The 27,896-nt window shown below is 38.8% G+C and overlaps 25 protein-coding genes across 25 annotated transcripts; 17 read left to right on the top strand and 8 right to left on the bottom strand.

The window, feature by feature from the left end:
• Window positions 1–24: 24 nt before the first annotated feature.
• Window positions 25–1,599, top strand: M896_010990 (uncharacterized protein; the record flags this gene model as incomplete). Its single annotated transcript, XM_014709002.1, has 1 exon — window positions 25–1,599. The coding sequence occupies one exon, from the start codon at window positions 25–27 to the stop codon at window positions 1,597–1,599; it is 1,575 nt and encodes a 524-aa protein (XP_014564488.1).
• Window positions 1,600–1,784: 185 nt separating this feature from the next.
• On the top strand, window positions 1,785–2,711 carry M896_010980 (tRNA/rRNA cytosine-C5-methylase; the record flags this gene model as incomplete). Its single annotated transcript, XM_014709001.1, has 1 exon — window positions 1,785–2,711. One exon carries the CDS (start codon window positions 1,785–1,787, stop codon window positions 2,709–2,711), a length of 927 nt encoding a protein of 308 aa, XP_014564487.1.
• Window positions 2,712–2,828: 117 nt separating this feature from the next.
• M896_010970 (uncharacterized protein) lies at window positions 2,829–4,145 on the top strand (the record flags this gene model as incomplete). Its single annotated transcript, XM_014709000.1, has 1 exon — window positions 2,829–4,145. One exon carries the CDS (start codon window positions 2,829–2,831, stop codon window positions 4,143–4,145), a length of 1,317 nt encoding a protein of 438 aa, XP_014564486.1.
• A 496-nt stretch (window positions 4,146–4,641) lies between these two features.
• Window positions 4,642–6,633, top strand: M896_010960 (Rad25-like DNA repair helicase; the record flags this gene model as incomplete). Its single annotated transcript, XM_014708999.1, has 1 exon — window positions 4,642–6,633. One exon carries the CDS (start codon window positions 4,642–4,644, stop codon window positions 6,631–6,633), a length of 1,992 nt encoding a protein of 663 aa, XP_014564485.1.
• Window positions 6,634–6,673: 40 nt separating this feature from the next.
• Window positions 6,674–8,374, top strand: M896_010950 (uncharacterized protein; the record flags this gene model as incomplete). Its single annotated transcript, XM_014708998.1, has 1 exon — window positions 6,674–8,374. One exon carries the CDS (start codon window positions 6,674–6,676, stop codon window positions 8,372–8,374), a length of 1,701 nt encoding a protein of 566 aa, XP_014564484.1.
• Window positions 8,375–8,473: 99 nt separating this feature from the next.
• M896_010940 (general negative regulator of transcription) lies at window positions 8,474–8,959 on the bottom strand (the record flags this gene model as incomplete). The annotated part of the gene is made up of 1 exon (XM_014708997.1): window positions 8,474–8,959. One exon carries the CDS (start codon window positions 8,957–8,959, stop codon window positions 8,474–8,476), a length of 486 nt encoding a protein of 161 aa, XP_014564483.1.
• Window positions 8,960–9,012: 53 nt separating this feature from the next.
• On the top strand, window positions 9,013–9,951 carry M896_010930 (cell cycle control microtubule-binding protein; the record flags this gene model as incomplete). Its single annotated transcript, XM_014708996.1, has 1 exon — window positions 9,013–9,951. The coding sequence occupies one exon, from the start codon at window positions 9,013–9,015 to the stop codon at window positions 9,949–9,951; it is 939 nt and encodes a 312-aa protein (XP_014564482.1).
• A 130-nt stretch (window positions 9,952–10,081) lies between these two features.
• M896_010920 (uncharacterized protein) lies at window positions 10,082–10,864 on the top strand (the record flags this gene model as incomplete). The annotated part of the gene is made up of 1 exon (XM_014708995.1): window positions 10,082–10,864. One exon carries the CDS (start codon window positions 10,082–10,084, stop codon window positions 10,862–10,864), a length of 783 nt encoding a protein of 260 aa, XP_014564481.1.
• A 66-nt stretch (window positions 10,865–10,930) lies between these two features.
• M896_010910 (ubiquitin-conjugating enzyme E2) lies at window positions 10,931–11,518 on the top strand (the record flags this gene model as incomplete). The annotated part of the gene is made up of 1 exon (XM_014708994.1): window positions 10,931–11,518. The coding sequence occupies one exon, from the start codon at window positions 10,931–10,933 to the stop codon at window positions 11,516–11,518; it is 588 nt and encodes a 195-aa protein (XP_014564480.1).
• Window positions 11,519–11,744: 226 nt separating this feature from the next.
• Window positions 11,745–15,683, bottom strand: M896_010900 (uncharacterized protein; the record flags this gene model as incomplete). Its single annotated transcript, XM_014708993.1, has 1 exon — window positions 11,745–15,683. One exon carries the CDS (start codon window positions 15,681–15,683, stop codon window positions 11,745–11,747), a length of 3,939 nt encoding a protein of 1,312 aa, XP_014564479.1.
• An 82-nt stretch (window positions 15,684–15,765) lies between these two features.
• M896_010890 (WD domain-containing protein) lies at window positions 15,766–17,091 on the top strand (the record flags this gene model as incomplete). Its single annotated transcript, XM_014708992.1, has 1 exon — window positions 15,766–17,091. One exon carries the CDS (start codon window positions 15,766–15,768, stop codon window positions 17,089–17,091), a length of 1,326 nt encoding a protein of 441 aa, XP_014564478.1.
• Window positions 17,071–17,355, bottom strand: M896_010880 (uncharacterized protein; the record flags this gene model as incomplete). Its single annotated transcript, XM_014708991.1, has 1 exon — window positions 17,071–17,355. The coding sequence occupies one exon, from the start codon at window positions 17,353–17,355 to the stop codon at window positions 17,071–17,073; it is 285 nt and encodes a 94-aa protein (XP_014564477.1).
• A 214-nt stretch (window positions 17,356–17,569) lies between these two features.
• M896_010870 (aldo-keto reductase) lies at window positions 17,570–18,475 on the bottom strand (the record flags this gene model as incomplete). The annotated part of the gene is made up of 1 exon (XM_014708990.1): window positions 17,570–18,475. The coding sequence occupies one exon, from the start codon at window positions 18,473–18,475 to the stop codon at window positions 17,570–17,572; it is 906 nt and encodes a 301-aa protein (XP_014564476.1).
• A 112-nt stretch (window positions 18,476–18,587) lies between these two features.
• On the top strand, window positions 18,588–19,175 carry M896_010860 (Tat binding protein 1-interacting protein; the record flags this gene model as incomplete). The annotated part of the gene is made up of 1 exon (XM_014708989.1): window positions 18,588–19,175. The coding sequence occupies one exon, from the start codon at window positions 18,588–18,590 to the stop codon at window positions 19,173–19,175; it is 588 nt and encodes a 195-aa protein (XP_014564475.1).
• A 30-nt stretch (window positions 19,176–19,205) lies between these two features.
• M896_010850 (uncharacterized protein) lies at window positions 19,206–19,493 on the top strand (the record flags this gene model as incomplete). Its single annotated transcript, XM_014708988.1, has 1 exon — window positions 19,206–19,493. The coding sequence occupies one exon, from the start codon at window positions 19,206–19,208 to the stop codon at window positions 19,491–19,493; it is 288 nt and encodes a 95-aa protein (XP_014564474.1).
• A 121-nt stretch (window positions 19,494–19,614) lies between these two features.
• On the bottom strand, window positions 19,615–20,139 carry M896_010840 (uncharacterized protein; the record flags this gene model as incomplete). Its single annotated transcript, XM_014708987.1, has 1 exon — window positions 19,615–20,139. One exon carries the CDS (start codon window positions 20,137–20,139, stop codon window positions 19,615–19,617), a length of 525 nt encoding a protein of 174 aa, XP_014564473.1.
• A 60-nt stretch (window positions 20,140–20,199) lies between these two features.
• M896_010830 (ubiquitin conjugating enzyme E2) lies at window positions 20,200–20,679 on the top strand (the record flags this gene model as incomplete). Its single annotated transcript, XM_014708986.1, has 1 exon — window positions 20,200–20,679. One exon carries the CDS (start codon window positions 20,200–20,202, stop codon window positions 20,677–20,679), a length of 480 nt encoding a protein of 159 aa, XP_014564472.1.
• A 9-nt stretch (window positions 20,680–20,688) lies between these two features.
• M896_010820 (thioredoxin-like protein) lies at window positions 20,689–21,087 on the bottom strand (the record flags this gene model as incomplete). The annotated part of the gene is made up of 1 exon (XM_014708985.1): window positions 20,689–21,087. The coding sequence occupies one exon, from the start codon at window positions 21,085–21,087 to the stop codon at window positions 20,689–20,691; it is 399 nt and encodes a 132-aa protein (XP_014564471.1).
• A 177-nt stretch (window positions 21,088–21,264) lies between these two features.
• On the top strand, window positions 21,265–21,678 carry M896_010810 (ribosomal protein S12; the record flags this gene model as incomplete). The annotated part of the gene is made up of 1 exon (XM_014708984.1): window positions 21,265–21,678. The coding sequence occupies one exon, from the start codon at window positions 21,265–21,267 to the stop codon at window positions 21,676–21,678; it is 414 nt and encodes a 137-aa protein (XP_014564470.1).
• A 114-nt stretch (window positions 21,679–21,792) lies between these two features.
• M896_010800 (uncharacterized protein) lies at window positions 21,793–22,353 on the top strand (the record flags this gene model as incomplete). Its single annotated transcript, XM_014708983.1, has 1 exon — window positions 21,793–22,353. One exon carries the CDS (start codon window positions 21,793–21,795, stop codon window positions 22,351–22,353), a length of 561 nt encoding a protein of 186 aa, XP_014564469.1.
• A 280-nt stretch (window positions 22,354–22,633) lies between these two features.
• On the top strand, window positions 22,634–23,269 carry M896_010790 (uncharacterized protein; the record flags this gene model as incomplete). The annotated part of the gene is made up of 1 exon (XM_014708982.1): window positions 22,634–23,269. One exon carries the CDS (start codon window positions 22,634–22,636, stop codon window positions 23,267–23,269), a length of 636 nt encoding a protein of 211 aa, XP_014564468.1.
• Window positions 23,270–23,366: 97 nt separating this feature from the next.
• On the top strand, window positions 23,367–24,020 carry M896_010780 (uncharacterized protein; the record flags this gene model as incomplete). Its single annotated transcript, XM_014708981.1, has 1 exon — window positions 23,367–24,020. The coding sequence occupies one exon, from the start codon at window positions 23,367–23,369 to the stop codon at window positions 24,018–24,020; it is 654 nt and encodes a 217-aa protein (XP_014564467.1).
• A 245-nt stretch (window positions 24,021–24,265) lies between these two features.
• On the top strand, window positions 24,266–24,607 carry M896_010770 (uncharacterized protein; the record flags this gene model as incomplete). The annotated part of the gene is made up of 1 exon (XM_014708980.1): window positions 24,266–24,607. The coding sequence occupies one exon, from the start codon at window positions 24,266–24,268 to the stop codon at window positions 24,605–24,607; it is 342 nt and encodes a 113-aa protein (XP_014564466.1).
• Window positions 24,608–24,706: 99 nt separating this feature from the next.
• On the bottom strand, window positions 24,707–26,869 carry M896_010760 (trehalose 6-phosphate phosphatase; the record flags this gene model as incomplete). The annotated part of the gene is made up of 1 exon (XM_014708979.1): window positions 24,707–26,869. The coding sequence occupies one exon, from the start codon at window positions 26,867–26,869 to the stop codon at window positions 24,707–24,709; it is 2,163 nt and encodes a 720-aa protein (XP_014564465.1).
• Window positions 26,870–27,008: 139 nt separating this feature from the next.
• On the bottom strand, window positions 27,009–27,818 carry M896_010750 (uncharacterized protein; the record flags this gene model as incomplete). Its single annotated transcript, XM_014708978.1, has 1 exon — window positions 27,009–27,818. One exon carries the CDS (start codon window positions 27,816–27,818, stop codon window positions 27,009–27,011), a length of 810 nt encoding a protein of 269 aa, XP_014564464.1.
• Between the last annotated feature and the right edge of the window lie 78 nt (window positions 27,819–27,896).

The following is a 27,896-nucleotide window of genomic DNA, read 5'->3' as shown; positions in this document are numbered from 1 at the left end:
TGTAAGGGAGGAGTCTGGAGTGAGATGGATGGGGACATAGATAAAAGAGGATTGAGAGGAACCAAAAACAAGAAATGTGGTATCAAGCGCAAAGATACAAATGGTACACATAATGGTGGTAATGTAGATAAGTATGAAGCAATGAATGAAATAGAAATGAAAGAGGATGATGGCTTGGATAAGGTAACGAGGAATGGAAGAAGCGAAGGAAAGTTAATGCAGATTAGAACAAGAGATGAATCAATTATGGAAAGTAGAACAGGATATGAATCAAGTATAGAGTGTAGAGTAAGAGATGAATCAATTATGGATGAGATAATGTGTAAGGAACATGGAATAAAAGATGTAACTGAAGATGGGATTGAGTCGCTGTTATTGAGTGATGTGATGGGAGTGGCTGATGTAGAATTACCGATGAATAGTGTTGGTAAGATAATATGGTTTTTTGAGTCTGGAGGAGGGAGAGCAAATGGATTTGTAAGGATTGAAGGGATGCGAAAGAAACACAGATTGAAAACGAAGGGAGCAAGGAAAGGAAGACTTAAGAGAGAAGGAATGGAATCTACAGAGGAGAAGAGAAGGATTGATGATGAGTGTGTAGTACTAAATGACGATGAAATGAAGTGTAACGATGCAAATGACAGCAGATACAAGTATTTTTTACATCGAGTGTTTCCTATGCACCAGAAAGACGATGAACAAGTGATGAAGTATGCAATGGATCAAAGGATGATGCTAATGAAGAGGGCTAAAACGAATGCAGCGGAGATTCCTGAGGTAGAGATAGAAAAGAGGAAGAGCAGTAAAATAAATGAATGCATGAATGGGAAAGACAGATATATGGGAATGAAAGTGATTAATGAAATTCCAGAGATATGCAGAGTGGAATGGAATGAAGGAGAGGAGAAAGTGATTGAGAATGTAGTCTTGAGGTACAGAAGTGATTTTAAGAAGATACGGGAGGAAGTGCCTGGAATTGATGTCGGAAAGTGTGTGTTGAAGTACTATTTGATTAAGAACAAGACACATGCATATATGAAGCACAAGCCTGGAAGGATGTCTGACCATGAGATCAAGCTGGTAGTGGAAGATGAGTGGACTGAGCATGAGAAGGAAATATTTGCAGAACACATGAAAATGTATGGACGAAACTGGGGAAAGTATCAGGAATTGATGAACAAGAGTGAGAAAAATCTGAAGATGTTTTTTAGGTACTACATGAAGTTTGTGATACCTGATAAGAAAGAAGAGACTGATAAGGAAGTGGTGAAATTGAAGATGAAGATAAAGAAGCCTGTTGAGATTGAAGGGATTATGAAGAGGTGGAGCATTGATGAGAGGCAGCTTTTTGCAATATACTTTCCGTATTACAGTAGAAACTGGATACTGATGGCGACATACTTTCCTCAGAAGACACCTGGGGATCTTAAGCAGTATTACAGTAAGTATTTTAAGGGATTGAGTTATAACGAGCAGAGGTTAGAAGCGAGTCTGTATGATTTTGGAAGACAAATGACGACACCGCCTGCAATGCTTTGTAGAAGACGAGGAACGCAGGAAGAGTTTTGCGACAGTGCCGGGATTTTATTTAAGCGATGAAAACATGTATTTTGAATATGTTAGTTAATAGATAATCAATATATCAGTTAATGGATTATGAATATGTCAGTTAATGGATTATGAATATGTCAGTTAATGGATTATGAATATGTCAGTTAATCGATGATGGATGAAAGAATGATGCTTAGGTAGAGAATAGGAAAAGAAAGAAAAAATTGCCCTTGATGGCAGAAGGTTATAACGAATACTTGCTTGAGAAGATATATGAGCTGTTTCCAAAGAAGGAGGCAGAGGTATTTATTGAGGAGAGTGAGAAGCCAAGGCCCACGACGATACGGGTAAATACACTTTTGAAGCAGAGGAAGGATGTGATGAGAATGCTGGCATCGAGGGGAGCCGATGTAGATGAACTGCCATGGAATGATAGTGGATGCGTGATTTTTAGATCGACGGTGCCAATTGGAGCCACACCTGAGTATCTTGCAGGATATTATTGTCTGCAAGGAGCTGCATCTATGCTTCCAGTGCTGAATATGGAGCTAAAAGAGGGGCTTTGTGTTGTTGATATGTGTGCAGCACCGGGAGGTAAGTCTGGACATATTGCAGCGTTAATGAACAATACGGGTGTTTTATATGCGAATGATGTTAATGAGGACAGGATTGCGGGTCTTAAAGGTAATTTGCAGAGGATGGGAGTGAGTAATTGTGTGGTGATGAACATGGATGGAAGAAAGATGAATGTTGGAAAGGTTGACCGAGTGTTGCTTGATGCGCCGTGCTCTGGGACTGGTGTGATATCTAAAGATGCATCGGTTAAGAGCAATAAGTCTAGAAGTGAGATAGATAAAATAGTTGTGCTGCAGAAGGAGCTTATTCAGCATGCATTTGAGATGCTAAGACCTGGGGGGATTCTTGTGTATTCTACATGTTCTGTCCTTGTGAAGGAGAATGAAGAAGTGGTGAATTATCTGGTATGCAAGAATTCAGGAGCTAAGGTTGTTGAATGTGAAGTGGATGTGGGGAAGGACGGTCTTGTGGGATTCCGTGGCCGAACGTTCCACTCGTCATTGAAGCATGCAAGGCGGGTGTATCCGCATGTGCATAATATGGATGGGTTTTTTTATGCAAAGGTGCTGAAGACGTTTGATTAAAGAGTTGATGATAGTGTATTTTGAGCAATGATCTGATGTGAAACATGAGTGTTGCTAATGAAACTGTTCCAGAAGGGAAATATCTATGTTTTGTATTGGGTCAGTAAACAAGAGTGAATGATAGGATGGTTGGGGTTAGTGATTGTTATTGAATGGTGTATGGGGGCGATACCTGACATTATGAGTGGGCAGATGTATCTTCCACCGCTGATGGGAGATACAGGAATGTTTGGATCACCACAGATGGGAGGTGGAAAGGCAGGGCAAGTGCTGACGTTTGGGCCTGATCCAAGTAGTGGATTGATGTCGCCTATGGCGTTTCAGCCGCCTGGGAATATACAATATGCAAGTACCTGCGATTCTTTGACTAATCAAAATGAGCAGTTCAAGAGATGTGTGACTAACCAGATCAAAGATGTCAAGGCTGTGGTTGACAACTGCAAGAAGGTGCTTGGGGAGGATGCAAAAGAGTGTTGTGTGGATGATAGCTGTCTTGATGTCATAAATAGGAATCTTGATGGGTGTTGCAGCTCTAGAGATTCCAAGGCATGCAGAGATGAAAAGTGTCATAAAACGATTGCAGACTCAATCGTGAACAACATGAACACTGAGCAACTTAAGAAGTCGTTGTCTGATGTATTGAAGTCAAGTCTGAAAAAGATAGGAAATGGACTTTTGGAATTGACTTCATGCACCAGAGACAAGTGTGGGAGAGATGCTTATGATGACCGATCTATCGGACCTAGCACAAGAAGCAATTATGAAGATGCAGATGAATACAATAGAGTAAGTTCAGGGAATATTACAGATAATGTGCCAAGTAAAGGCGTGATGCTGGTTCCAGTGGAAAAAAAGAAGTATGACCAGATGTTTGGAATGCTAGATGAGGATGTCAAACGAATGTCAAGTAGCAATAAATCAAATCAAAGGCATGTGAGTGATCCCAACCGCACAGAGTATTCAATGAGAGATTCAGATTACACACGAAGAGATACACAATCAAGAAATGCACAAGATTGTTTATCTGGTAACCGTAGCAAGGAATGTGTTAGAATGAATGATGAATGGCAAGAATCCAGCGATGATAACAAATTCATGAGTGACTCTGATGATGATATGAATTATACAAATACAACCCGTTCAAGGAAACATAGAGGCAATGAAAATATTCAAAGGCACCAGGATCCAGTGAATAAATCTACGCCAAGGACCACACAATCTCATAGAACAGATATGCCTAGGAAAGCAGCACCTGCTCCTTCCGAATGCACTAGAAAAATGTGCAGCCAAGAGAGTAGAAATGATGTAAATCTTGAGTGTACAGATTACTGCAAAAGAACAGGCAGAAGTAGTAATGCAACATATACCAATGAAGGCAGGAGTAGAAGCATAGAAGATACAGATGCATTAGCAAGTGATTCTTGCCTAGATTAGACGGTGGCTACAATTAATTGTGCAATTTGTTGCTTGGCAAGCATCAAATCCACCAGTATATCTGAGTTGTAAGATTCAAGTATTTATTCCCAAGTAGAAAATAAACAAGATTATTATTGATGTTCAATACATTATTAAATATGATGAGCGGTTGTAATGAAGTGCACAATCAGGTGCTTTCCATTTGATTATGAATGCTGTTTGTAGTTATTTTGGTTTATTACTTGAGAACCCAAACTCGATATGGAACTCTGTTTTCCTCTCTGTTGGGATCGGCATTTCGTCCATCTCTTCATCTTTCAAATCCACAAGTGATTTTGAGCTTAGCTCGATTTGTATATGATCTGGAAGCGATGCATCGAGGAATGCATCAGTGTAATATGTGTGATCCATGTAATAGGGTTTATGCATTTTAAACGTTGAAATGTGCATATATACATTATGCTTGTAGTTTATTGCTGAACATTTGCATAAAATTGGATTGTGTTCTTGATCCATGGACGACCTTGTAGTTCCGAAGAAAGCAGCAAAGCATCAGTTTCCATATGAAGAGCTTGTACTCAAGGAGAATGAGGAAGCGTATCCGATGTGGGTGAATTACGATGGTCTTATCATACTTGAGACATTTAGAGACTGCTCTAGACAGGCAAGCGACTTTCTTATAGCAATTGCAGAGCCTGTAAGCAGGCCTGTCAAGATACATGAGTTTCAGATCACTGCGTATTCGCTTTATGCAGCAGTCAGTGTAGGGCTGACAACAGGAGACATTATAGAAACGCTTGATAGGTTTTCAAAGAACTTTCTTCCAAGATCGATAAAGGTGTTTATTACCGAATGCACGCTGAGTTATGGGAAGGTAAAACTTGTTATGAAGGCAGGAAAGTTTTTTCTTGAAGCAAGTAGTGAGGATGTAAGTAACATGTTATGCTTGGATGCGGTGATACAATCGTATGCAGAGAATATACAGAGTGATGGAGTAGTTCGTATAAAGACTGAGTGTGGGGAGCTTGTCAAGAAGAGATGTATAGAAATAGATTATCCGTTGATTGAGGAGTATGACTTTAGGAACGACACAGTCCTAAAAAGCCTTAAAATTGATCTTAAGCCAAGCGCAGTGATAAGGTCATACCAAGAGATATGCCTGAATAAGATGTTTGGGAATGGACGAGCCAGGTCTGGCATTATTGTTTTGCCATGCGGGTCTGGAAAGACAATAGTTGGGATTACGGCGATTAGTACAATCAAGAAAAGCTGTTTAGTGTTATGCACATCAGCAGTGTCTGTTGAGCAATGGAAGCAGCAGACACTGCAGTTTACGAATGTTTTGCCTGATAATGTGGGAAGATTTACATCCGATCACAAAGAATGGCCTAAGGATGATTGTGGAATAGTTGTGACGACATATACGATGTTGGCATATACTGGAAAGAGATCTTACGAAGCACAGAAGATCATGGATCAGATCAGAAGCACTGAGTGGGGCCTTCTTGTACTTGATGAGGTGCATGTTGTGCCTGCAATGATGTTCAGAAGGGTGCTGTCTATAGTGTCTCATCATTGCAAGCTTGGACTTACAGCAACTCTTGTGAGAGAGGACGACAAGATTGAGGACCTGAACTTTCTTATTGGGCCAAAGCTTTATGAGGCGGATTGGCAAGATTTGAGTGCCAAAGGGCATATAGCCAGGGTCTCATGCGTAGAGGTGTGGTGTAGAATGACTGGAGACTTTTACCGAGAGTACCTCTCTCAGCCAGCAAGGCGAAGAAGACTTCTTTCTATTATGAATCCTACAAAATTCCAGATGTGTGAGTACTTGATAGACAAACACGAGAGCAGAGGAGACAAAACAATTGTATTTTCTGATAGTGTTTATGCGCTGAAGGCATATGCATTGAAGCTTGGTAAGCCGTTTATATATGGACCGACGGGGCAAACAGAAAGGATGAGGATATTGAAGCAATTCCAAACGAATCCATTGATCAACACGATATTTCTGAGTAAGGTTGGAGACACCTCGATTGATCTTCCCGAGGCAACGTGCCTGATACAGATAAGCAGCCACTTTGGTAGTCGTAGACAAGAGGCTCAGAGACTTGGAAGGATATTAAGAGCAAAGAGGAGGAATGATCCGGACTTCAAGGTGTATTTCTACTCTCTTGTGAGTAAGGATACGGACGAGATGTTTTATTCGAATAAACGACAGCAGTTTTTGGTTGATCAGGGATACACATTTAGTATTATTACAGAGATACCTGAAGTATATGAGAATGAAGGATGTGTGTATAAGACACGAGGGCAGCAGAAGGAGCTGTTGGCAAGTGTTCTGCTTGCATCTGAAAGAGAGCTTGAGAGCGAAGAGAGTGGCGAAGAGGAAGCAATATACAATGTATCGAAGTTGAAGAGCCTGAGTGGAGCAGACGACATGGCATACATAGAGATGACGCCTCAGCGCCATGTTGATGGAAAGACAAAGCGAAGCAGGAAGTAGGTGTTATTTGAATGATTTGAATGCATCTGATGGATGGCCCATGAAGTTTTCTGTTGAGGAGACTGAAAGGCTCAGGAGGATGATGAGATCACAAAGTAAGAATGAGGAGATAGCAGAGCTCTCGAAGGAGATTGAGAAGAAAGAGATGGCGATGATGAATAGCATTTCTGAAGACTACCTGAATATAATAAATAAGTGTAGCTCTCTTGATGTCATCAAGACTAGACTGTCGTCTGCGATGAAGGTGAACAATGAGTTTGGAATGGAGATCTCTGATGGTGTCTTACAGTATAGTGGAGTGATTAGTGAAATGGAGGAGAATGATTTGCTAGATACTAGACTTGATATGCTGATGGAAGAACTGAAGCGAATACTTGAGTTTGTTGAGTCTGCATTGTATTATGAGGACGTCAACAAGGATGAACGAGAGGATGCTATGTACTACTTTAAACTGGTGCAAAATGTTCATTTGCTTGAGAAAGGCCTTTGCATATTCCGAAAGTATGTGTTTTTTGCAAATGCAAATCAGATATTGATGAAAGTCAAAAATGGCGTAATGTCACTGATGATAAGAGATGTGGACCTGTGGGTTGAATGGGCAAGCAACAATGTTAAGCAGGCAGGGGAAGAGATAAGTGAGATGTTTATGACTGATCAGAAACGAGGACATATATTTGGAGCGCTTGGCTCACAGAGAGGATTGTTTGTTAACAGGATGCTTCTCTGTGTTCTTCATGAGTCGAGACGCCTTGGGATGGATCCTGTGATTATTGAGAGAATAAATGAGAGACGAAGAAAGGGAATTGACTACAATCTTCGAAGAGATGATCCAAGGATTGTGATGGATGCAGCAGGATTTGTGTTGTGGAGCCATTACCTGACTGATCTTGACGATGGATTTAAGACGCACAATAGATTTGCTTTTAAGGCGCTTCAGGACAATGAAATGGTGCAAAAGCCTGAGAACTTCATGAAGGTGAAAGATGGACTTGTTTGCTTAAGAAACCTTGCGATGTATTTAATGATTGACTCTGAGGACTTGGATAGAATTATTAGTAATGTTGCTATTGGATATTTTGAGAAGCAAGGACATATTTCAGATGGTGAACATGATGCAGCTGATGTGAAGATGATTGGAGAAGCAATTAATGTGTTCATTGATGAATGTTATGAGTTTGTATCGAATGTAACACAATATTCTAATGAACTTGATGAAATGCTTGGGAAAAAAGTTGATGAGTATTTGTGTGAGCTTATTGAGAATAATCTTGACGATATTAAAGAGTTTGGTGAAGCAGCAGCAGTTGTTAGAAGGACATTGGAGCACCTGGAGCAGAAGAATAACTTCTATAAAGACCGTGAATATAAGTGTGTGAAGCAGCTTGAAAGAAACAACAAGAGATTTGCAAAGGAGATGCTTGATGAGAGTATTAAGAGAGTTGATGAATTGTTTGAAGAGATCTTAACAAATAGAGATTTTGGGATTTTACTTCTGGAGATGTTTTTGAAAACTAAGGAGGCCAAGATTCCTGATGAAATGTGCAATAAAATTAAGTATGAGCTGGTTATACACATCAAGGATGGATTTATGATGATGACCACGAATGAGATGTCTCCACAAGACATAAGGATGGTGAATGGATATCTCTGTAGTTTCTATGGATACTTGAAGGGAGCAGAACCTGAGCTACAAAGCATTCTTACTGAAGCCGTAGAAATGTATAAGAATGAAATAAAGTAAGTGTGGAATGTATTGAAGATTTATGATATTATTGAAGAGTTGTTTATTGTTTTATAGACAGATGCATTAAACTTGCTCTGTGGATGTTGCAAGCGTGATTTATTTTTCCAATGACCTGATGAACTTTTCATCAAATGACACTTCTACAGATACCTTTGACCATGTGTATGGATCAAACATCACGATGGATCTTTTGATGTGATCCACCACAGCACTGGTAGTCAGGAAAACAAAGCACTTGTATATTTTACAGAATATGTACTTTCTCTTAATGATGTTGTTGTATGCTTTGAGTTGCAGCTCGTCTCCTGGAAACGAATAGAATATGTAGAAGACAGTCTCTTCGTGCAGATTGTCCATGTTCATATCTTGTATATTGACTTTGAATGTGCCTTCGACTGATGCCTTTGGATAGCAACTTGGAAGCATTTTTGATAATAAAGATTGTTGTTTTGATGATTGTTGTGAAGAATAGTACCTATTCGTAGCATTTGCAACCATTTCCTTTATCTTGTCCTTACTTACTTCACCAATGCTGCTCTGTTCTTGTTGTATCTGTTCGAGTCTTTTCTGTATGTCTGACATTTGACTATTGAATACTGGGGCATGAATGGATTCAAAACACAGACCCTTTTGAGATGAATAGGAGTAGGCAGGAGCTGATTACTTGGATGAGGTCGCTTGGGATAGATATTTGTGGGATTGAGGATCTTGGAAAGGGTGCAGCAATATGCCAGGTACTATCGATATTGTATGAGGACTTTCCTCATGGGTTTATTACGAAGCCGAGAGAGGAGCATGAGTATTTGAGGAATATGAAGATATGTCAAGAGTTTTTTGGAATGAAGAGCATCAAGCTGTATTTTCCAGTGGATAAGCTTGTGAAGTGCAAGATGCAGGATAATCTTGAGGTTGCGCAGTGGCTATGCAAGCATTATATAAAAGTGATGGGACATGATGTAAATAGAAAGGTTATTGGTGATGCAGTACCAATGATTACAAAAGAGATTGAAAGTATGAATCGTTTGTGCTCTAGCGTTACTGTTAAAAAAAGTAAAGAAAAAACTATTGATCATAAAGAAAAGAGCATAAACAGTATCAAAGAAAAGATTATTGATGGTAAAGAAAAGAGCATAAATAACAATAAAGAAGATATAAGAGAAATATACAAGAATACAGATATGGAGAATGGATATAAGTATACTCTGGAAAATGATGATATTTCTACAAACACGAGTCTGTTAGATAAACATGAGGATATGAGAATAGATCTGAATACATGTAATGATCGAATCAAGGATGAGAGGATAGGAAATCTAGAGGAAGAGGTATTTAGATTGAAGATGGAATTAGAAGATTCAAAACGCGATGTATATAAAAGAGATATATGTGATTGTACACATGGAAAGTCTGGAGGATTTGATGAAGAAGAGATAAAAGAGTTGCTTATAACATTTGAGAAAGAAAGAGACTTCTACTTCAAGAAGCTATTTACAATAGAGAAATACTTTCTTGAAAGAAATGGTATTGATGAAGGACTCAAGAATGATGTTTTTGAGATTCTTTATGAGGAATGATATAATTGGATGAAGAGTAGATAATTTATATTTAAGGTTGTGCGATGCTTTTAGTATGCATGATTTAATGAAATAAAGAATTTCATTGGCAAGAGGATGCTGATAATGCACGCGTGGTAGTAAACAAATGATGGAAAGCCCGATTAATCTAAGAAGACAGGCATTTCTGTATTCTGTCCCTGCATTGATGATAACAAGCCGTTTCAGTGAATCATCACTGTTTGTGCTTTCGATTCCATCTTCTATGGCTGCATTTGCTATAAGAGATATGAAGATGAAGATGTGTGTGTCGAATGTGTTGTTTATTGCTTCACTAATGTTTCCTAGGATGTATTTTGTATGCTATGGGTTTTCAATTGGAACAGTATACACTTCGATAGGAAGCCTGTGCCTGGGAAAGATGAGAAGCGATGGGTTGAGAATAGGGATAGTTGCTGAATCTATTGGATTGTTTGTATCTTTGTGTTATACAATCAACCCGGTAGTTTGTTTGGTTATGGCAATTATGCAGTTTGTAAACATTTACTACTTGGATCTTCCACCTGTAGAAAGCCAAGACCATAGAGAAGCATACAGCAAGATGAACAAACTTTTGAAAGGAGCATCGTTTAGCGACAGAGCAAGTGAGTACAAGGCAATAGTTGGGAAGGAGAATGATGTGCTGATGTTTCGGGCCGACTTTCTAATGCCAATGATGATGAGCAGTTTACCGAATGTATTAAAGGCGGTGGTGTGCTGTACGTCGTTAGTGTTTATCAAGAAGTCTTATTGGATGTGTTTTATGATGTATTCGTTTGTTATTTTGTCATCTAGGTGGATATGTGCAATTCTTGCTTTTTTCTGTGATTTTGTTCCTGGCCATCCAGTATATCGACTGGTGAGTGCACAGGTTTTGCATATGGCATTGAAGTGATAGCAAGCAATCAGGTCTGGAGTGATCTTTATTGATAGATATAAAAACAAACAGAAACCCCTTGAAATGTTGTCACCTGGTGCATACAAGCGGCTACTGAAAGAAGAGGAGATGCTGGAGAAGTCTGCAGATGATGAAGGCAAGCTTTTTAAGGCGTATCCGTCTGTCCACAAGAGAGAGAAGAACTACAAAGCGTGGGACATATACTTTACACTTGGAGGAGATTCATTATATTCAGGAAGGATTGTTAAGGCACAAATGGAGTTTCCTGACTGCTATCCGCTTCAGCCGCCGAAGTTGACGTTTGTGTCACGAATGTTCCATCCGAATATATATGAGAACGGGCAGATGTGTATATCGATTCTTGAGGAAGACATTCCGGATCCTACAGGTTACGGCGATTCGAAAGACAAGTGGGCGCCAGTGCAGAATATTAGGACGATTTTGTTGTCGATTGTGATCATTCTTAATGAGCCGAATAGATCGTCACCTGCAAATGTGGAGGCGTCTGTGATGTCGAGGGACCATCCTGATGATTATGCCAAAAAGGTGATCAAGATAGCAAGGGAGGAGCATCAGAAGCTGTTGATTTCAGACCAAAGGGCCAAGGAAATATCACTAAAGATGGAGGTAGATGATCAAGATGAGCAATGAATAAATTAGTCCATAAGTATTTTGTTTGTATAATTTGTATGGTGTATATCATAGGCAAAGAAAAAGAGCATGACAGACGCAAATAGGTGTGCATAGATGATGTGCTTATAAGTGCAGCATTACAACAGTTTAAGTAAAAAGTGTCAGGTACAAAATACATAATATAATCTTTTATTAATCATTTCTTCATGCTACTGTGAATTGGTTATATTTATGTCATTCCTTTCTAATCAAGCTTCTTTAAATAACGGTTCAATGCCATATCACTGATTCCTACTGCTCTTTTGTCAAGAATGAATACGATTGCTTTCATTACATCTTTCTTTTTTATCTCCTTGCCGTCTATCTCGATTCTGTTATTAAATCTACTACATTTTCTTTTGTTCACGAACACATTGATTGTGACGTCCTGAATAATTGTGTTATTGCGACCACTTCCAAACAAAGTGTCCAGAAGATGTCGTAAATGATTCATGTCCAAAATATACGATCCAGGAGGAATAGTAGTCACTACAAATAAGGAGTTTGTTTCATGCCTTGACTTCCTCAGCGCAGTTGACAATAAAACTTTATCATTACGCTTCGATACTATGTTGATCTCAAAAATAAGATTACTATCAATGTAGATCTCAAAAGGAAGGCCAAACTTCGTATACATTCCTGCATAATTCTTCTCAGTCTTGTTTGTATTGTTTCTTTTTGGCATAAGCCTTGATATGAATGACACAAATGGCATTTCACACCAAACATCATGAACATTTAGAATTCCTTCATTCCATGCATTGAATGATCCTGCAATCATTAAAGAAGCATTCCAGTTCTTGTATTCATTGGTTCCAACAAATGGATTATGATAGTCTTCGCATTTCAACATTTTTCGTCCATCAAGGCGTAATACATTAAGTGATGAAAAGTCGTACCTGATTGCTTCTGAACATTCAATATCTGAAAAGCAAAACTCAAATATTTTGTGGCCATTCTTCAAACCACGATCAAATTCCACTTTCGTCCCACGTCCAGTCTCTTTCCATGGATTCTTCTTTTTTGATTTCACACATGCATTAATAACATCCTTGTCCACTCTAAAAACCATTCTAACTCCAGAAGGCACCATTGAAAAAGCAGGCGAATTCAAAAAAATGTTCGGCAATCTGCAAAATACAAACTCTTTCATACGTTCGTCGTTTATCCTTATAAACCACTTGTTTCTATCTATACAAAATCCGTTTACCAATCCTTCAACACCAAATTCATTGATGCTCTCAATCTTCACTATTGTTTTCTTTCTATTTCTATTTCCAACTTCTTTTTTTCCAAAAAGCATAGTCATATCTTCCATCATCTTTTTATACTCTTCAGGCATAAAAATTGCATCTTCACACTCATTCCCATTAATCATCAAAATCATTCTAATCGGATCATGATGCTCTTCAACTGCAGATACACACAACTGGATCCCATACTCCACATTCCTCTTATACTCATCTCCACTATCTGGCTTTGTATAAACTTTTATCGATAAAATATGTCCATTAACATCATCATACTCAATTATATTCTTGACTAATTTAACCTCAATGCTAGGTACATCAATCAACCCTATATATCCGATAACCTTCTTTGGAACACACATAATGCAATCAATCTCATAAGTATCAACAGAATCTTTCTCATTTCTCTTTTTAATGCTAATGCTAGCATCAATGCCTTCCTTAGACTTCATCTTGTACTTCTCCTTCTCTTTATTAATACTCATATATGCATTCATCAATGTTTTTATGTTGCGTAATGTCTTGTCATCCTCATTCATCACAATTACAAGTTCTCCATTCATCAGCTGCATCGCTTCCTTGAGATTCAAAATTGTCACTCCAATCTCAATAGGTTTACTTCGCTCCAGCCACACACCAAGACTGCCTCTCCATACACAACATATCTGAATTGAATTAAAATTTAGCTTTACAGGTGCTATATCCATCAATTCTTGTTGGCTCATTCCATTCATTTTCATCAAACTGCTCTTAGAGCATATTCCAATGCTTGTATTTGCTATCTGTATCTCATTCCTGAAACACAATCCCTTCTCAACATCAATCCGCCCATCATTTATATCAACATCAAAAAAATACTTTCCAGACTCCTTAGGTTTCGTATTATCGTGCCTTACGTTCACATTTCCAATAAATCCTCCTCTTTCTTCTTCATAAGAAACATCGTCATACTGCTCATCATCCGTAGAATCGTCTAAACCCCCTTCTATCTTAGCTTCAATTGTGTTATTTGCTGCTCTTTGTTCATATTCAATATCAGTATTGCCTTCATCAGGTTCTGCAATTGTTCTGTATTTAGAATCCATCTTCATACCACTTTCTTTACTAGATCTTCTGTTCTCCAGTAATTCCATAATACTCCTCAACTCATTATTCTTTCCTTCATTCGACTGCTTAGAATGTTTTTCAAAATGCTCCAGTATCTTTTCAAATGAATCGCTTATCTGCGTTCTAATCAATACACGTCCATATAGGCATCTAGATAATGGACCACATGCCACATACCATGCCTCAAATGCCTCAATGCTGATTTTAACTCCAATATCAAGGTCTTTCATGCAATAAACTGCTCCTGAATGAACTAAGCGTACATATTCATTTGTATAGCAATCACTAATCGAATTAAACTTTAAAATCGTGTCCACCACCATCTCTTCATTTAGATTGTATATACAATGCTCTATATCAAATGCATTGTTTTCACCAGTTGGTTTTCTGTCAATAAGCTTATACCTTCCTAGCCTCAGGCGCATCCTTCCATTGAATCCAAATGAGACCTTTATATCATTCAAAACAAGTCCCAGTATATTCGAACAATTCATAACAATATCAATTCCAGGTGCCTTTACAGTGGATATCAACCCATTAACAAGATTCAGCATGTGCATATTCTCAGGATTCAACTTCAAGACAACACATCCTTCCGCATCATCTATAGATGAATTGAACGATATGAGGTGCTTCCGATTAAGAAGCATTATGAATGTTGTTCCTGTGTTACTCATGCTTATCTCTGTGTCATTGCTGACAAGCGGGATTTTCTTCTTAGCCATCTTCAGGTTTATGCATTGATCTTCATCAAATAAAATAGTTACGCTGCTTGTAGGCGCTGGCTTCCACGGCTTCTGCGGCTTGGCCTTCCTTGTAAGCACAACATCGTAATCAGTGTCTTCTCCAGCATTAATGCCAAAAGTCAGTCCAACATCCAAAGGATCAATACCCAATACAAACGGGCTGAAAAATTTTATGCTGTCTACTCGGAAACCTGTCTCTCTACCTTTCAATGCTGCTATAATATTGTTCTTTACCCATTTATGCGCTGACCTAGTCACATGGAACTCAATTCTCAGTGGATTTTCAAAAAACGAGTCATGCAGGTCGATATAACCAATCGAAACCCTCACTAGGCTTGTCTTTGTGCCTAGAAGTATGCAGATTCCTTGACTCCTTATTGCAATAAATTTAGGAACCATAAGCCGTGTGTTGTTAACAAACAGATACACTAACAAGCGATTCTCACTTGTCTCAAAATGAACCTTCTCGAGCTCAATCCGTCTACGAGACTTAGATGCTGGACTGTCGAGCGAAAAGCTCAACGAGCGTTTGAATGGAAATCTGATGAAGCATATGCGTGGATACAACCTCGAATCGACCTTCAATGCAAATTTGGTACATAGAATCGCCATTCCCAGGTTCTTCTTGTCTATTTTATCAATGTATATGCTTCCATTAAACACAACATTTTTTCCTTTTTTCAGGCTCACCGCAGGTACAATCAATGTTAGTAATAATCTCTCTTCATCTTGGTCAACGCTAACCAGGCTAATCTGAATGTTTGTAAAGTTCACATCAATTGGAGACCTACTATTCGCAAGTAGAACATCTACATCGATCTTCGTCCACATCCTTGTGTCATATACAATCTTGTTCAATGAAAGACTGTCTATGTCAAGCGAATACAACCAATACGATGTCATTAGCAACCTGTATATCACCAGCACAGAAAATACATACAGTGAGTACAGTATCAGCCGACGCTTCTTCCGACGAAACCTATTGTTGTTTATGTACGGTGCCTTTAGCGATGGAAACTCCTCCAGCTTGCATACAAGCATTCCTGGGGTTTATGGTTTGCATCTTCTCACTGCAAATACAGCACGACGTTTGCTGTCATGGAAAGCCCTCGAATTGCAAGGAATGATTGAACTGTCAAGGGACGAGATAAACCAGCTGATAGCAAGGTATCTTGAGGATGAAGGATACATATACACGCTGTTTACATTCAAGAATGAAGCAAGTCCAGACACTGGAGTGTTCAAACACACGCTTCCCTCTGTTATTAGCAAAGGAGTGCAGTATATGTATGGTGTGAAGCATCTGCAAGAGGGTGAAGTTGTTCCATGCAGTGCCAAATTTTGTTTGTCTGAAGCACATGTGTGTAGGTTTGAAAGCTCAAATGAATCTGAGTCAAAAAAGGGCCTTAAGCTTAATGATGGCAGCACAAGTATATTAATCGACAAGGAGATGTCTATGAGTACTGACATACTCAATAGCGAAGACGTACTAGATGGATATGTTGATAAAGTGAGTATCGATGTTATGGATATAGACATGCATTTAAACGAGCATGTTATGCTTTCATGTTGGAATAGAGACTTTCTATGTGTTTATACAAAGACGCATGAGCTTGTTGGTGTTGGACTAAATGGCATTATGTGGAGAAGAGATATTAAGGGAATATCAGCACTCTCATGGAGTGGTGATGATGTTGTTGCAGGGAATACAAATGGAGAAGTTATAACGATCAATCTGCTAAGTGGTAGAACAAGAAGTTATGCATGTCATGAAAAGAAGATTACTGGAGTAAAACAGCGTGGAAAGGGAATTATTTCATCTGGAGAAGATGGAAAAGTGGTGATGATGAACAATGGAGTAACAGAGATGTGTGTTTCTTCTAAGTCCAAGGTGACTGAGATAGTTTGGATGAGTGAGTATGGCGTTGGATGCGCATTAGACGATTTCTCACTAGTTTATGTGGACATGAATACTCAGAATACATTCACTGTTGGCTTCCACAGTAACTGGATTAGTCACATAAGTCATAGGGAAGGCGTATTGTCCAGTTCGTCGCATGATGGATCGATTGGTATTTGGAGCAGCACATTGATGAATGGTCATAGAATTCAAGCACATGAGGGCGCAGTCAATAGCCATGCATGGATCAATGATTCAGTTGCCAGCTGTGGAGCAGATGGGATTCTTAAGACCTGGAATGTTCATAAAGGTGTATCTGTCCATGCATCAGACTATTCCGATGGTATTGTGTGTGTTGATTGTACATCTCAGTTGATTGCATGTGGAACATCGGCAGGGACTGTTGCTATTACTGATTCTAGATGTGGAGAGATTTACAGATGCCGCATGAATGGAGAAGTCTCGAGTGTTTTATTTTCTGGAGATGGATCATATCTATACTGCATGCTTGAAGGGCATTCAAAGCTATTAAATCTCAGGTATATTTGATACAGCTGTGTGCATCTCTGTGCAGGAATCACTTGTGTTGTTTGATTGAAGAGCCACACTGATTATGTGCCAACATGCTTTGTAATTACAAGAGCAGTAGTATCTTTTGCTTCCTTTGATCACTTTCTCATCACCAACTAAGAAATAGCCTATTGAATGCATTTCTACTCTGGTTACCTTTTCGTTGTATACTTTGGAAGACTCATCACCTATCATCAGATACACAACCTCTTTAGATAGTTCTTTGATCCCTATCCACTCCATTAGGTAAATTAGGATATATTTCACGCGATCCTTTAATAATCATTACTAATCACTTCTAATCTAGAACAATGACTATGTATCGGCAGTATATAAGATATGAAATGAAGGTTTGTAAATAATATAGTGCTTGAATAATGATACACTCGCGATTTGATGTAAAATTACATTAACAGTCTGGTATACAACTATTAAGGTAGATAATACAGCAGATGGTTTAATCAAATCTCGACTCTCCAAATGATATAGGATCGACGTATCTGTGAGTGATTTCAATCCCGTCAATTATACGCATGTCTTCTTGCTTGAGAGCCTTCAGATCCATGTTTTCTTCTAGATGCTTTCTAGACGTGCTTTTAGGAATTACACATACTCCCTGCATCGTAAGGTAGCTCAGTATGATCTGCGATGGTGAGCATTCGTATTTCTCAGCAACTGTTTTGATTGTCTTGTCATTGCGTATTTTTAGGCTACAATCGGCAGTGGAGCCAAGAGACGAATAGCTGACTATATGAATATCATGTTCATGCAGAAAATTAACAAGAGTCGTCTGCTTCAGATACGGATGTAGTTCAAACTGCGAAACAACCGGCTTGATTCTGCAAACTTCAAGAACCTTTTTGGTGTTTTCAATCCCAAAGTTTGATATTCCTATTGATCTTGTATAGCCTGCATCAACAAGCTCTTCCATCTTTTTCCATAATGGCACAGGATCAAATGCACCTAGTCTAAATCTATCCAGGCCAAGTGTTACCTCTCCATTAGCATCAGGCTCGAACCTGACTGGCCAATGGATCAAATACAGATCAACATACTCGAGCTGCAGATCTTCCAGTGTTTGCTTAATAGCAGTCATAGGATCATCATGCGAGTCATTCCAAAGCTTAGATGTTATAAACAGGTCTTTTCTTTCGACTAAGCCTTCTGAAAATATGTTCTTCAGGATCTGTCCTATTTTCTTCTGATTTCCGTATATATGTGCAGTATCAATGTGTCTGTATCCTAGCTCAATTGCATTTCGTATTGAGCATTCAAGAACACCTGGGTCAACGAGACCCCATGTTCCAAGCCCGATTGTTGGAATATGTTCACCATTACTGAGCTTCTGTGCTGGGAGAATCATTGTGGGATAAATGTGTGTAGATTTATGGAGGTGGTGTTTCTAAATATAGAAGTTGTGCGTTTATGCTAGCGATGCAGTATACGAGATGGATAGTTAACGCTACCCCAGAGGCATGACTGAAGATTACAAGGAAAGTGTATTCCAGATGATGTATAAATGCAACCGCCCGACTGTGAAAGCTGAGATCGTAGCGTACTTCAAAGGAGAGATTAAGCCGAGTGTGCTACAAGATATACTTGATACATTAGAGAATGAAGGGAGCTTGATAACGAAGATTTATGGAAAATCAAAAGTGTATCTGATTAATCAAGATTTGTTTAATTACGATGAGGAAGGAGAGGAGCTTGATAGAGAGTTGAACGAGTATGAAAGTAGGCTTGCAGTGTTAAAAAGCGATGCTGAGCTGGTTGAAAAGGAAGTTGAGATGTTCAACAAGATACTGCCGATTGAGCAGATAATTGAGCAGATTGATATGATTAGTGCAAGGATTGAAGATAACAAAGAAAGACTGAATAACTTGCAGAATAATGAGATTGAGGTTGATAGCAAAGATATGGCAGCAGCGAAGAAAGGATATGAAAAGGCTATATGCACCCTAAAGAGGATGAAGAAGGTATTTGATGAGGTGATAGACAAGTTGTCAGAAGGACTGGACATGAAGAAGTCGCAGCTGTATGAGGAGATTGGAATTGAAGTGTAATGATTTATTTTTGAGTTGCAAGATCCCTTGATGCGAGAAAACAAGCCGATAATCATAACAAAGACAAAGCAGGATGGACAAGGAAAGCCAAGGACAGTAAATACCGAGGAAGTTGAGATGAAGATAGTTGACAGAAAGATGGGGGAGACAATTATGAATGCTAGAGCAAAGAAGGGGCTTTCCAGAAAAAACCTAGCACAGAATATGAACAAGAATCTGTCCATAATTGACAGTTGGGAAAGATGTGAAGCGGTCTATGAAGAAAAGATTGCAAAAGAGTTTGAGAAAGCTCTTGGGATTAAACTCGAAAGGAAATGAATAATAAACGATGTCTTTTATGGATTTATTTATTTGCCTATTTCTACTTGGGCTATATGATTGCTAGAACTGTGCATGATTTATTATTGGCATGCTGTTTGTCATGTTGCATGAATTTGTATTAAAGCAGATCAATATCAGTTGATTCAATTGACTCATCAGGTATAGGTGTAATAATGCTTTGGATTAGTGAACAATTTCTGTCACGCTGTTCATCGTAATAGTTTTCAATGAAATATTCTCTGTTGTTATTATTTTCTATGCATAATGAGTAAACCAAAGACATTGTTGACTTGTAGTGTATTTCACTGAATTCCAGAAGATTGAATATTCCAAGGGTTTTGAATGCATTCTGTACATCCTCTATGTGCCTACATGCATCAGAAAGCATGATTGCACTTGAATTGTATATCTGTTTGTCATTCAGCAAGGCGATCAACCGCGGAAACATTCCCTGGATTCGCGGATTGAGCACTGCTGCGCCATTAGAAAGAACAACTGAAAGTTCACATACAAGAGAATTCCTTTCTTCTGGACACTCAGATGCATCAATGTCATTCAGAGTATCTTCAGTTACAAACGGATACGGATTCACAATCCTGTCAATGCATTCCTCATCCTCTTGTGTCAGTTTGTCCCGCACCATTGGGGTATCTGAATCTAACGATTATGCAAACCTAGTTAAATCCACAGAATGTTTCCCTGGATGTCAGCCATAGAAAGACTGCTGACTGAGCATGATAACTTAATGAAGAGCAGAAAATACAAGTTTTATGCAATTCCGCTTGATAAGAAGCCAAGGGGATATGCTGCTAGGTGGGAATGCGGAATTCCAGGACCTAATAATCCGTTGTATAATTGCTCATACTATACTTTGTATATTGACTTTCCGAATGATTATCCATTTAGTCCTCCACAAGCAACATTCAAACACGAGGTGTACCATCCAAATGTATACTCTACAAATCAGGTCTGTCTAGATATCATTGGAGACAGATGGAAGCCAAGCATGAATGTGATGAATATTCTATGTGGAATACAACAGCTTTTAGAGATGCCTAACACTCGAAGTCCAGCAAATATTGATGCAAGCAAGTGCTTCAGAACAGATCCTGAGAAGTACGCAATTAATGTAAGAGAGAATATCATTAAGTATCACTCAAGACCTGAATGGAAAGGATTGTAATTTTTTATTTCAAACAGATGCTTTGAACATGTTGCAGTTGCTGTTGATAAGCTCCTTAAACTTTTCTATCTTGCTGCCGATTATCTTTGCATCGCTGCCAACTGGCTTCATGTCCTGGTCAACCATCACCATCGTGGGGAATGCAGATATTTGGAAATCTGCACACATGCTATTGAAGAATGGACAAGTGGAAGATAATGTGCCGTTGATCTCGAAGATGTCGACATTCAGGTCTTTTTTGGACTGGTTAAAATCTGTTTTGTATCTGTTGATGTCATCTTTAAGGTATCTGCATGGAGCGCACCCTTCGACAGAGAACTTTATGAACACGGCTCTTTTTGTGTCCTTTATCTTGCTTTTTAGCTGAGCAACGTTGAAGCCACTGCAGTCATGGATACTGATTGGCATTTGTAGGGGCAAGAATGTTTTGAAATCAAATAGATTGTTTTGTGACAGGATGATGTGAGATGAGTGTGTCATGAATTGATTATGTGTTTGTTTGAGTGTGTTTGAAAGAGAGTAGAGATGCGTTTGGAGCTGGGATGCATTTGCATAGATGTTAACGAATGAAAAAATTTACCCCTGATGAGCGAGGTTCAGGAGCTAATGGTAGAACCCGAGAAAACGACTACAATTGAGGATGCGCTTAAAAAGGTGTGTATGGTGTCCAGAACGTACTGCAAACTTAGCAAAGGAACCAAGGAGACGCTCAAGAAGATCCTTTCTGGACAGATGAGATTTGTGATGCTTGCAAAGGATGCAGATCAGAAGATAAAGACAATTGTGATGGATCTTGCAAGCAAGGCCAATGTGCCTGTGGTTCTGATTGAGACCAGGGCTGATCTTGGAAAGATTGTTGGTGTTGTTGAGATCAACGAGGAGGGAAAGAGCAGCGGCGGAAAGGGTTGCTCGGTGGCAGGAGTCCAGGATTACTGTGAGCAGACTATGGAAGCAGGGTTTGTGCAAGCAGCGCTACTGACGGGGGTTTTGTCTAAATAAATCTTGGTTTACTTATTTGTGTGATTGCTAATGAAGTTTTGCGGGGTGTGATTGATTGAGCATAAAGGGATATAGGGGAATGAAGGTATATACGAAAAAGCGAGGGCAGTGCAAATGAGCCAGGCCAGCATATCAGGAAAGAAGATGGTGATATATGGGGTTTTGTTTTTTGGTATGACGCTTGTTATTATTATCATAGGGTACAAGGTTTTTGAAAAGCAGTCTGAAACTGCTGAGTCGTCGAATGAGACTCCCAGGGCTGCTCAAAGGGTCAGAAAGAGAGTATCTGGGGAGTCTATAAAACCAATACTTTTGGATGAGAATGGGGATGAGGTACGTATGAGTTTAATTTCGATGAACTGGGATGACCTAAAGGCCATAGCAAGAGCAGTGAGTCACGTATACAAGGATGGGAAAGGTGCAACGGAAGGAATTAAGAACTTTATGATAGAAAGTAAGACGCTTCGTGGACTGAGTGACAATATGATAAAGGTGATAAATGGGCTGATCAAAAGGATTGATAGCTCAAATACTGGTGATGGTACAGCAGTGGGACTTTTGACTCATGGCATTATGATGTTCAATGATGAAAAGATGAATGCAACTATAAATCTAGGAGAGTCTTTGTTGATGAAGTATCAGAAGAAGATGATGCAGAGAAAAGCAAGGAAATAAACATGATTCATATATTTAGGTTTTAGGTGTTATTTGTGTTACTGCCTGTTATTAGATATGATTTGATTATATCAAGAGATACTTTGTTAAATAAGTTTCCATTACTGGCAAATGCGATTCAGGCGGTTTTTGATGTTTTGATGTATAAATATTGTTAAGGAGATAGACGCATTTAGTAAATGTTTTTGACAAAAGCTGTGGCTTGATAGAAGAAGTCTCCTTTTGCGATTGAAGTAAATTGGATTCAAAGTACTTAAGCAGTTTTTTATCAGATACGCAGATGAGTCACACAAATGATTGTATGAGCATGAAGATGAGCATCTCTAAACTGTTTTATGTGATGACATTCATTCTGTCTATAATGTGTCAATCGGCAAAACCTGTGAAATCCGTAACAAAAGCACCTGCAAAAACTGTAGAGAAACCATCTGCAAAGACTCGTTCAAGACCAAAACCAACCCCCGAAGAGATAAAGAAATTTAAATGTCCTTACGCCATAGATAATGGAATATTAGACAGTGAAACAGAAATAGAAATACGGTGCATGCCTGAAAAGTGGTGGAAATTCAACGTAAATGATACAGAGCCCATACTTCTGGATGAAATAATGGAAAGAAAGGATATAGCCTCATATTATGACAGTTATGTAGAAATGTCGTACATTGCCAAGGATCTTTCTAGTGATTTTCTTATGCTTATCAATGCACTTAAGGTTGCAGAGGCTCAGCTTCCAGCAGAGCTTAAATCCATAATAATGCCTTTTGTGAAATTCTTTGGTAAGTATAATCAGCAGGACTACTACTTTTTCATTGACTTAATCAATTGTTTGGTGTTCACAGCTTTCCATACACCTGATGGGATTCAATATGCGCAAAAGGAGATAGAAATTCAACACAATTCAAAAGTAGTGGCATAAATCAAATAAATACATGATTTTTAGTTGTTTTTATATTTAGTGCAGTAAAGAATGTAGCAATCAAATATTTGAGAATGTCTGGGGTTTCACAAGTGCGATGAGAAGTGATGAGGTTAGTGAGGAATTGAACAAAAAGCTTGATGAAAAGTGTGTGGAAGATATAAATGGCTGTATACATACTAGAGGTGAACACAAAAGACGTGAGCAAGAAGAGAAATCTAATGGAGATGAAAGCAAACAATTTGCAGATTCTGTTAGTGAAGATAAGATGACAAATGAGTTTGGCAGTGTTTTCAAGACGAATGTGGACATACAGTGCTTGAAAAGCAACAAAAGCATTTTTGAAAAGATGTCTAAAGAAGACGAGCAGCCTAAGCAAGCGAAGGAGTCTGGGTTTCTGAAGATGCATGTGCAGAAGATTGAGGAGCCAGTTACTGAGACAATTCCAGGAGTTGTTTTTCAGGCAAATGTGAATCTGCACAGGTTCCGTGAGGAATGGGAAGGGATTGGACCAGGGATTGTGTATGTGACTGATGTGAATGTAAAGCGATGCTTCTTTATCAGAGATGAGGTGATGCAGACTGCATTTGATTTTCTAGTGAAATACAATCTGCGCCCTGAGAGGAAGAAGTGCAGGGTATTTGTTGTTATCCGAGAGATGGACGACACAAAAGCAATTGAAAGGTTGTATTGCATTATATTCAAAGATGAGAATGAAGCGAGCAAATTTGTTGAAATGATTAGAGTTTGAGATGTATGGAAAATATGAGATTACTGAATCAACAGTTTAAGATGGATGAAAGAAATCACAATGTTAATGTTAATGAATCAACAGTTTGAATCAACAATTAGAATGTGGGAAATTAAAAGGATGAAATTACTGATCTGCGCATCAGCCAGTTTGAGATGGATGAAATAAGAAATAAATCAGAGTTAATGAATTCACAACCTAAACGTGAAATAATAAAGAAATCAGAGTTAATGAATGCCCTGTACATGAATAAGATTGTAGATATAGGAGAGTATCATAAGAATGTATGCCTTGAGTTTATTCTAATAAAGTGCCTAGAAATAAATAAGACAAAAGACAACGATGCAGTATCAACATGGCTGGTTGGGGATGAAAGCGGAACGATTGAACTTGGCTTGTGGAACACAGTTTTGAATGCTGGTGATGTTATATGCTTGAATGGAGGATACACTTCGCTATTCCAAGGAAGAAAGAGACTGTTTGTGTCCAAAAGTGGAACAATTAGCAGAGTCAGAACATTTAGAAAGATATTCAAAGTGAATGAGGAGCACATGGAATTCATGAGTTCTGATTCACACGCTTATTGATCAGCTTTATGTGCAAATCAATAGTAAAATGCAAATCTCTGCATAAGTATAAATAAACCGAATGGAAGAATTTATTGAACAACAAACTTAAATGCACTATCACTCAAGAAATCGCTGGAGAAGCCTTCTGAAACTCTTTGGGTCTGAGATCTCATATGCAGCAGATGATGTCTGGAGATCGCTTTTACCAACCTTCACTGTATATCCCTTGCACACTTCAAACATCTCTTCATCTGCAACATCGTCTCCAGCACATAAGACGAATCCTTCTTCAACACTTTCCATTGCAAATGACTTTTTCCCATTTCTAATCTCAACTATGTGATTCCCTTCCTTGACGCAGTCTCCAAATGCCTGCTTAAGCAACTCAAAAAATGCCTTGGCCTGCTTTACACCAATTAGAGGAGAAGCATTTCGATAATGGAATGCATATCCTGTCTTCTTGCTTTCAAGCTCGGACCCAGGCGTTCGCTGCAAGAAAAATTGTGCCATCTTGAACGCAAGCTCTTTTTGTGGAAATGATGTACGCTCCCTCCACTGGCCATCTACTCTGTGACATGCTCCATGCTCTGCAAACACTTCAACTTCTTTCGGGAAAAAAAGATCTGAGTCTTCAATACTTCTTCCAGTGGATATAACCACTCTACATACCTTACTAAGACTAACTAAAAGCTCCTTTATTTCCAGTGTAGGTGCTGCCATTGGAGGATATGCAACAATGTCAGTAACAGTTCCATCATAGTCCAGTACCAATGTCTTTGTGATGCTATTCTTGAACTCGCTTATCATTTTGATAATTGTTGGATCGTCAGATCGTTCAGGATCAATTTTTGCTGCTTTTCGTCTTTTATTTGCTTCTCTGCTTTCAGATGAACTCTTGGCTATAGGAATATCTGCCTGTTGCACCATCTCTAACGATCGTCGCACTCTCAGATCCTTCGGATTCAAATCAATTACATGGTTAATCCCAGATGCATATAACAGGTTCCTTATGAAGTTTTCTTTCCATTCTAGTTTCGATGGAATATCAATGAATTTATGCAGGTCTCTTCGTTCTTCATTTGTCTCGCCATTTATCTTATATTGTATTTCTTTGGCAACCTGCATGAAATCATGCACATTGCTCTGAATAACAGGAATACCCAGGAACAGGCACAAATCAAAAACTTCTGGACAGTGGCACACATCACAGTTCTTCAGCAACGACAGAAGCTCAAGATCACTTGTTGGCATAAAAAACTTTGTGCTCACATTATGGTTCGCTTCGAGATACTGCCCAAGTCTCATGACCTCAGTCAATCCATCAGGCTCTGCAGGCCTTATGTTCAGAAAAACAATAGTAAGTTCTTCATTATTACACGAAAGATATGATTCAACACCAAGGAGATGCGCTTGGGAATCAGGTGGCGCAATAACCATCTTTCCTTTCTTGAATTTACATTCTCCATCAGCTACTGTTGGTAAGCATTCAAGAACCGCATCCTTATCAAGCCCACGCCTTCCAATTCCAACTGATGGAAGCTTCAGATCTTTGTATTCAGGATTTCCAGATACAAATCCAGTCTTCTGTGAGACTAGAAGCTCAAAGCATGCCTTTGACTCCTCATCATTAAACTCAATGTATTTGCTGCACAGCATTGATAATAAGAGTCGTTCCCAGAATGGGATGCATCTGAAGAGAGATGAAAAAGGAATAAGGAAAGATATTCCTACAGGTACATCCTTCATCATCCCAGGAAGAAGAAGTAGACTATTGTCCTGTATCCACACAACATCACCTTCTTCATAGATCTCCATTACCTTTTCACAGCACTTCGAGTTGTAATCTACATACTCATCAAACAGCAATAAATGGTCAAGGTTCTTTTGTACAAGATCATAAGTATGTCCTTCAAGCGTCCTTCCCACAATGCCTGAATACAACACTTGATCCTCAAACACTGGGCAGCATTTATATCTTCTCATTGCATTTGCAATCATTAAGCGTTCATCTTCGCTAAAGCATCGGTGGTTCGAAAGCCCAATACGACCCACAAACCATACGTCATGGTCATCTAGCATATCAATCGACATAAAATGAGGTTTTGCAAACATACGGATTGTGTCGGTGCTTGCCTCTGAAAACTCAATTTGTATTTTGCTTGATCTGTCTCTATGCGAAATATTCTTCAGCATTGCAGACATCGAATGCTTGATTGCTATGTCAGCATCTGTGCGAGATGCAAATATCGGCAGTTCATCACTAACTATGATAATCTTCATTCCTTTAGGTGTCCAGATGCTCTAAATACCCAGCAATATACATTCTAACAAATCGGATTCTCACATACCAATCCAGTAGCTAATCATTTGCTTGATGGTTTTGGCAGCTCTGAACAATTCATCTGCTTCAGAAACACAATCACTTAACCAATCGCTTATTCTTCACATCAATCATAATGCATTCTTCTTGTTTTGTTACTCGTCGTTTGGCTGCTTTGTTGCTCTGGAAGTATTCGGTTTGCAGTCCATACATCTGCAAGAATGCATTCGTTGATTGTCTTGCATTGTCGAGTGTTGAGAAGTCCATTGACCTTAATGAAACAATCATAGACTCAATATCTGCGATACAACACCGTTTTATGCAACTTTTCTTATATACTTTTGTATTCCCATACACAAGAGATCCTTTGACAAAATCAGTCCTGCATAGAAGTGCATCAAACATCTCTGTAATGCTTCCGTTCAAATGCCTTGAAATCTTTTGCTTTGGATCGTCTTCAAAATACACAAGTTCATCTTCATGCTCAAATGGATATGAAATTCTATCGTAATTATTTGACCACACATGCACACTTCCATGATGCTCTTCAAAGATCGAAATCCAGTAGTTCAGCAAGTCTTCAGGCATTCTAACTCGTTTGTCTTTATTCAATGAACTGCTGCCAAATACATATTCATTTTTTGGATAACTAAAGCATGATGTGATTCTGGGATTTATGCACTTCAGAATCGAAAGCATGAATCTTCGCGCATGACCTTGCTCATATCCTGTAGAATCCATGCACTCAACATATACACGATCCTTTACTATTTGCAACACAATAACAACAAGAAATGTATCATGATTCATCAACAGGCAGACATACTTTCCACCTGCACGTCTAATATGAACGCCAAGTGTTGAACTGCCTTGTGCATCTTCCATACGCATTCTTACCTCTGAATCCATCTGGGGCATATTCAACTAATGATTGGCTCATTTAACGAAGCAATAAAGCAAATGAACAATTCTATTTCTATAATAGAA

This window comes from Ordospora colligata (genome assembly GCF_000803265.1).
Source record: "Ordospora colligata OC4 chromosome Unknown contig_01, whole genome shotgun sequence".
Taxonomy (NCBI): Eukaryota; Fungi; Microsporidia; family Ordosporidae; genus Ordospora; species Ordospora colligata.
This window is presented reverse-complemented; position numbering and strand designations above follow the sequence as displayed.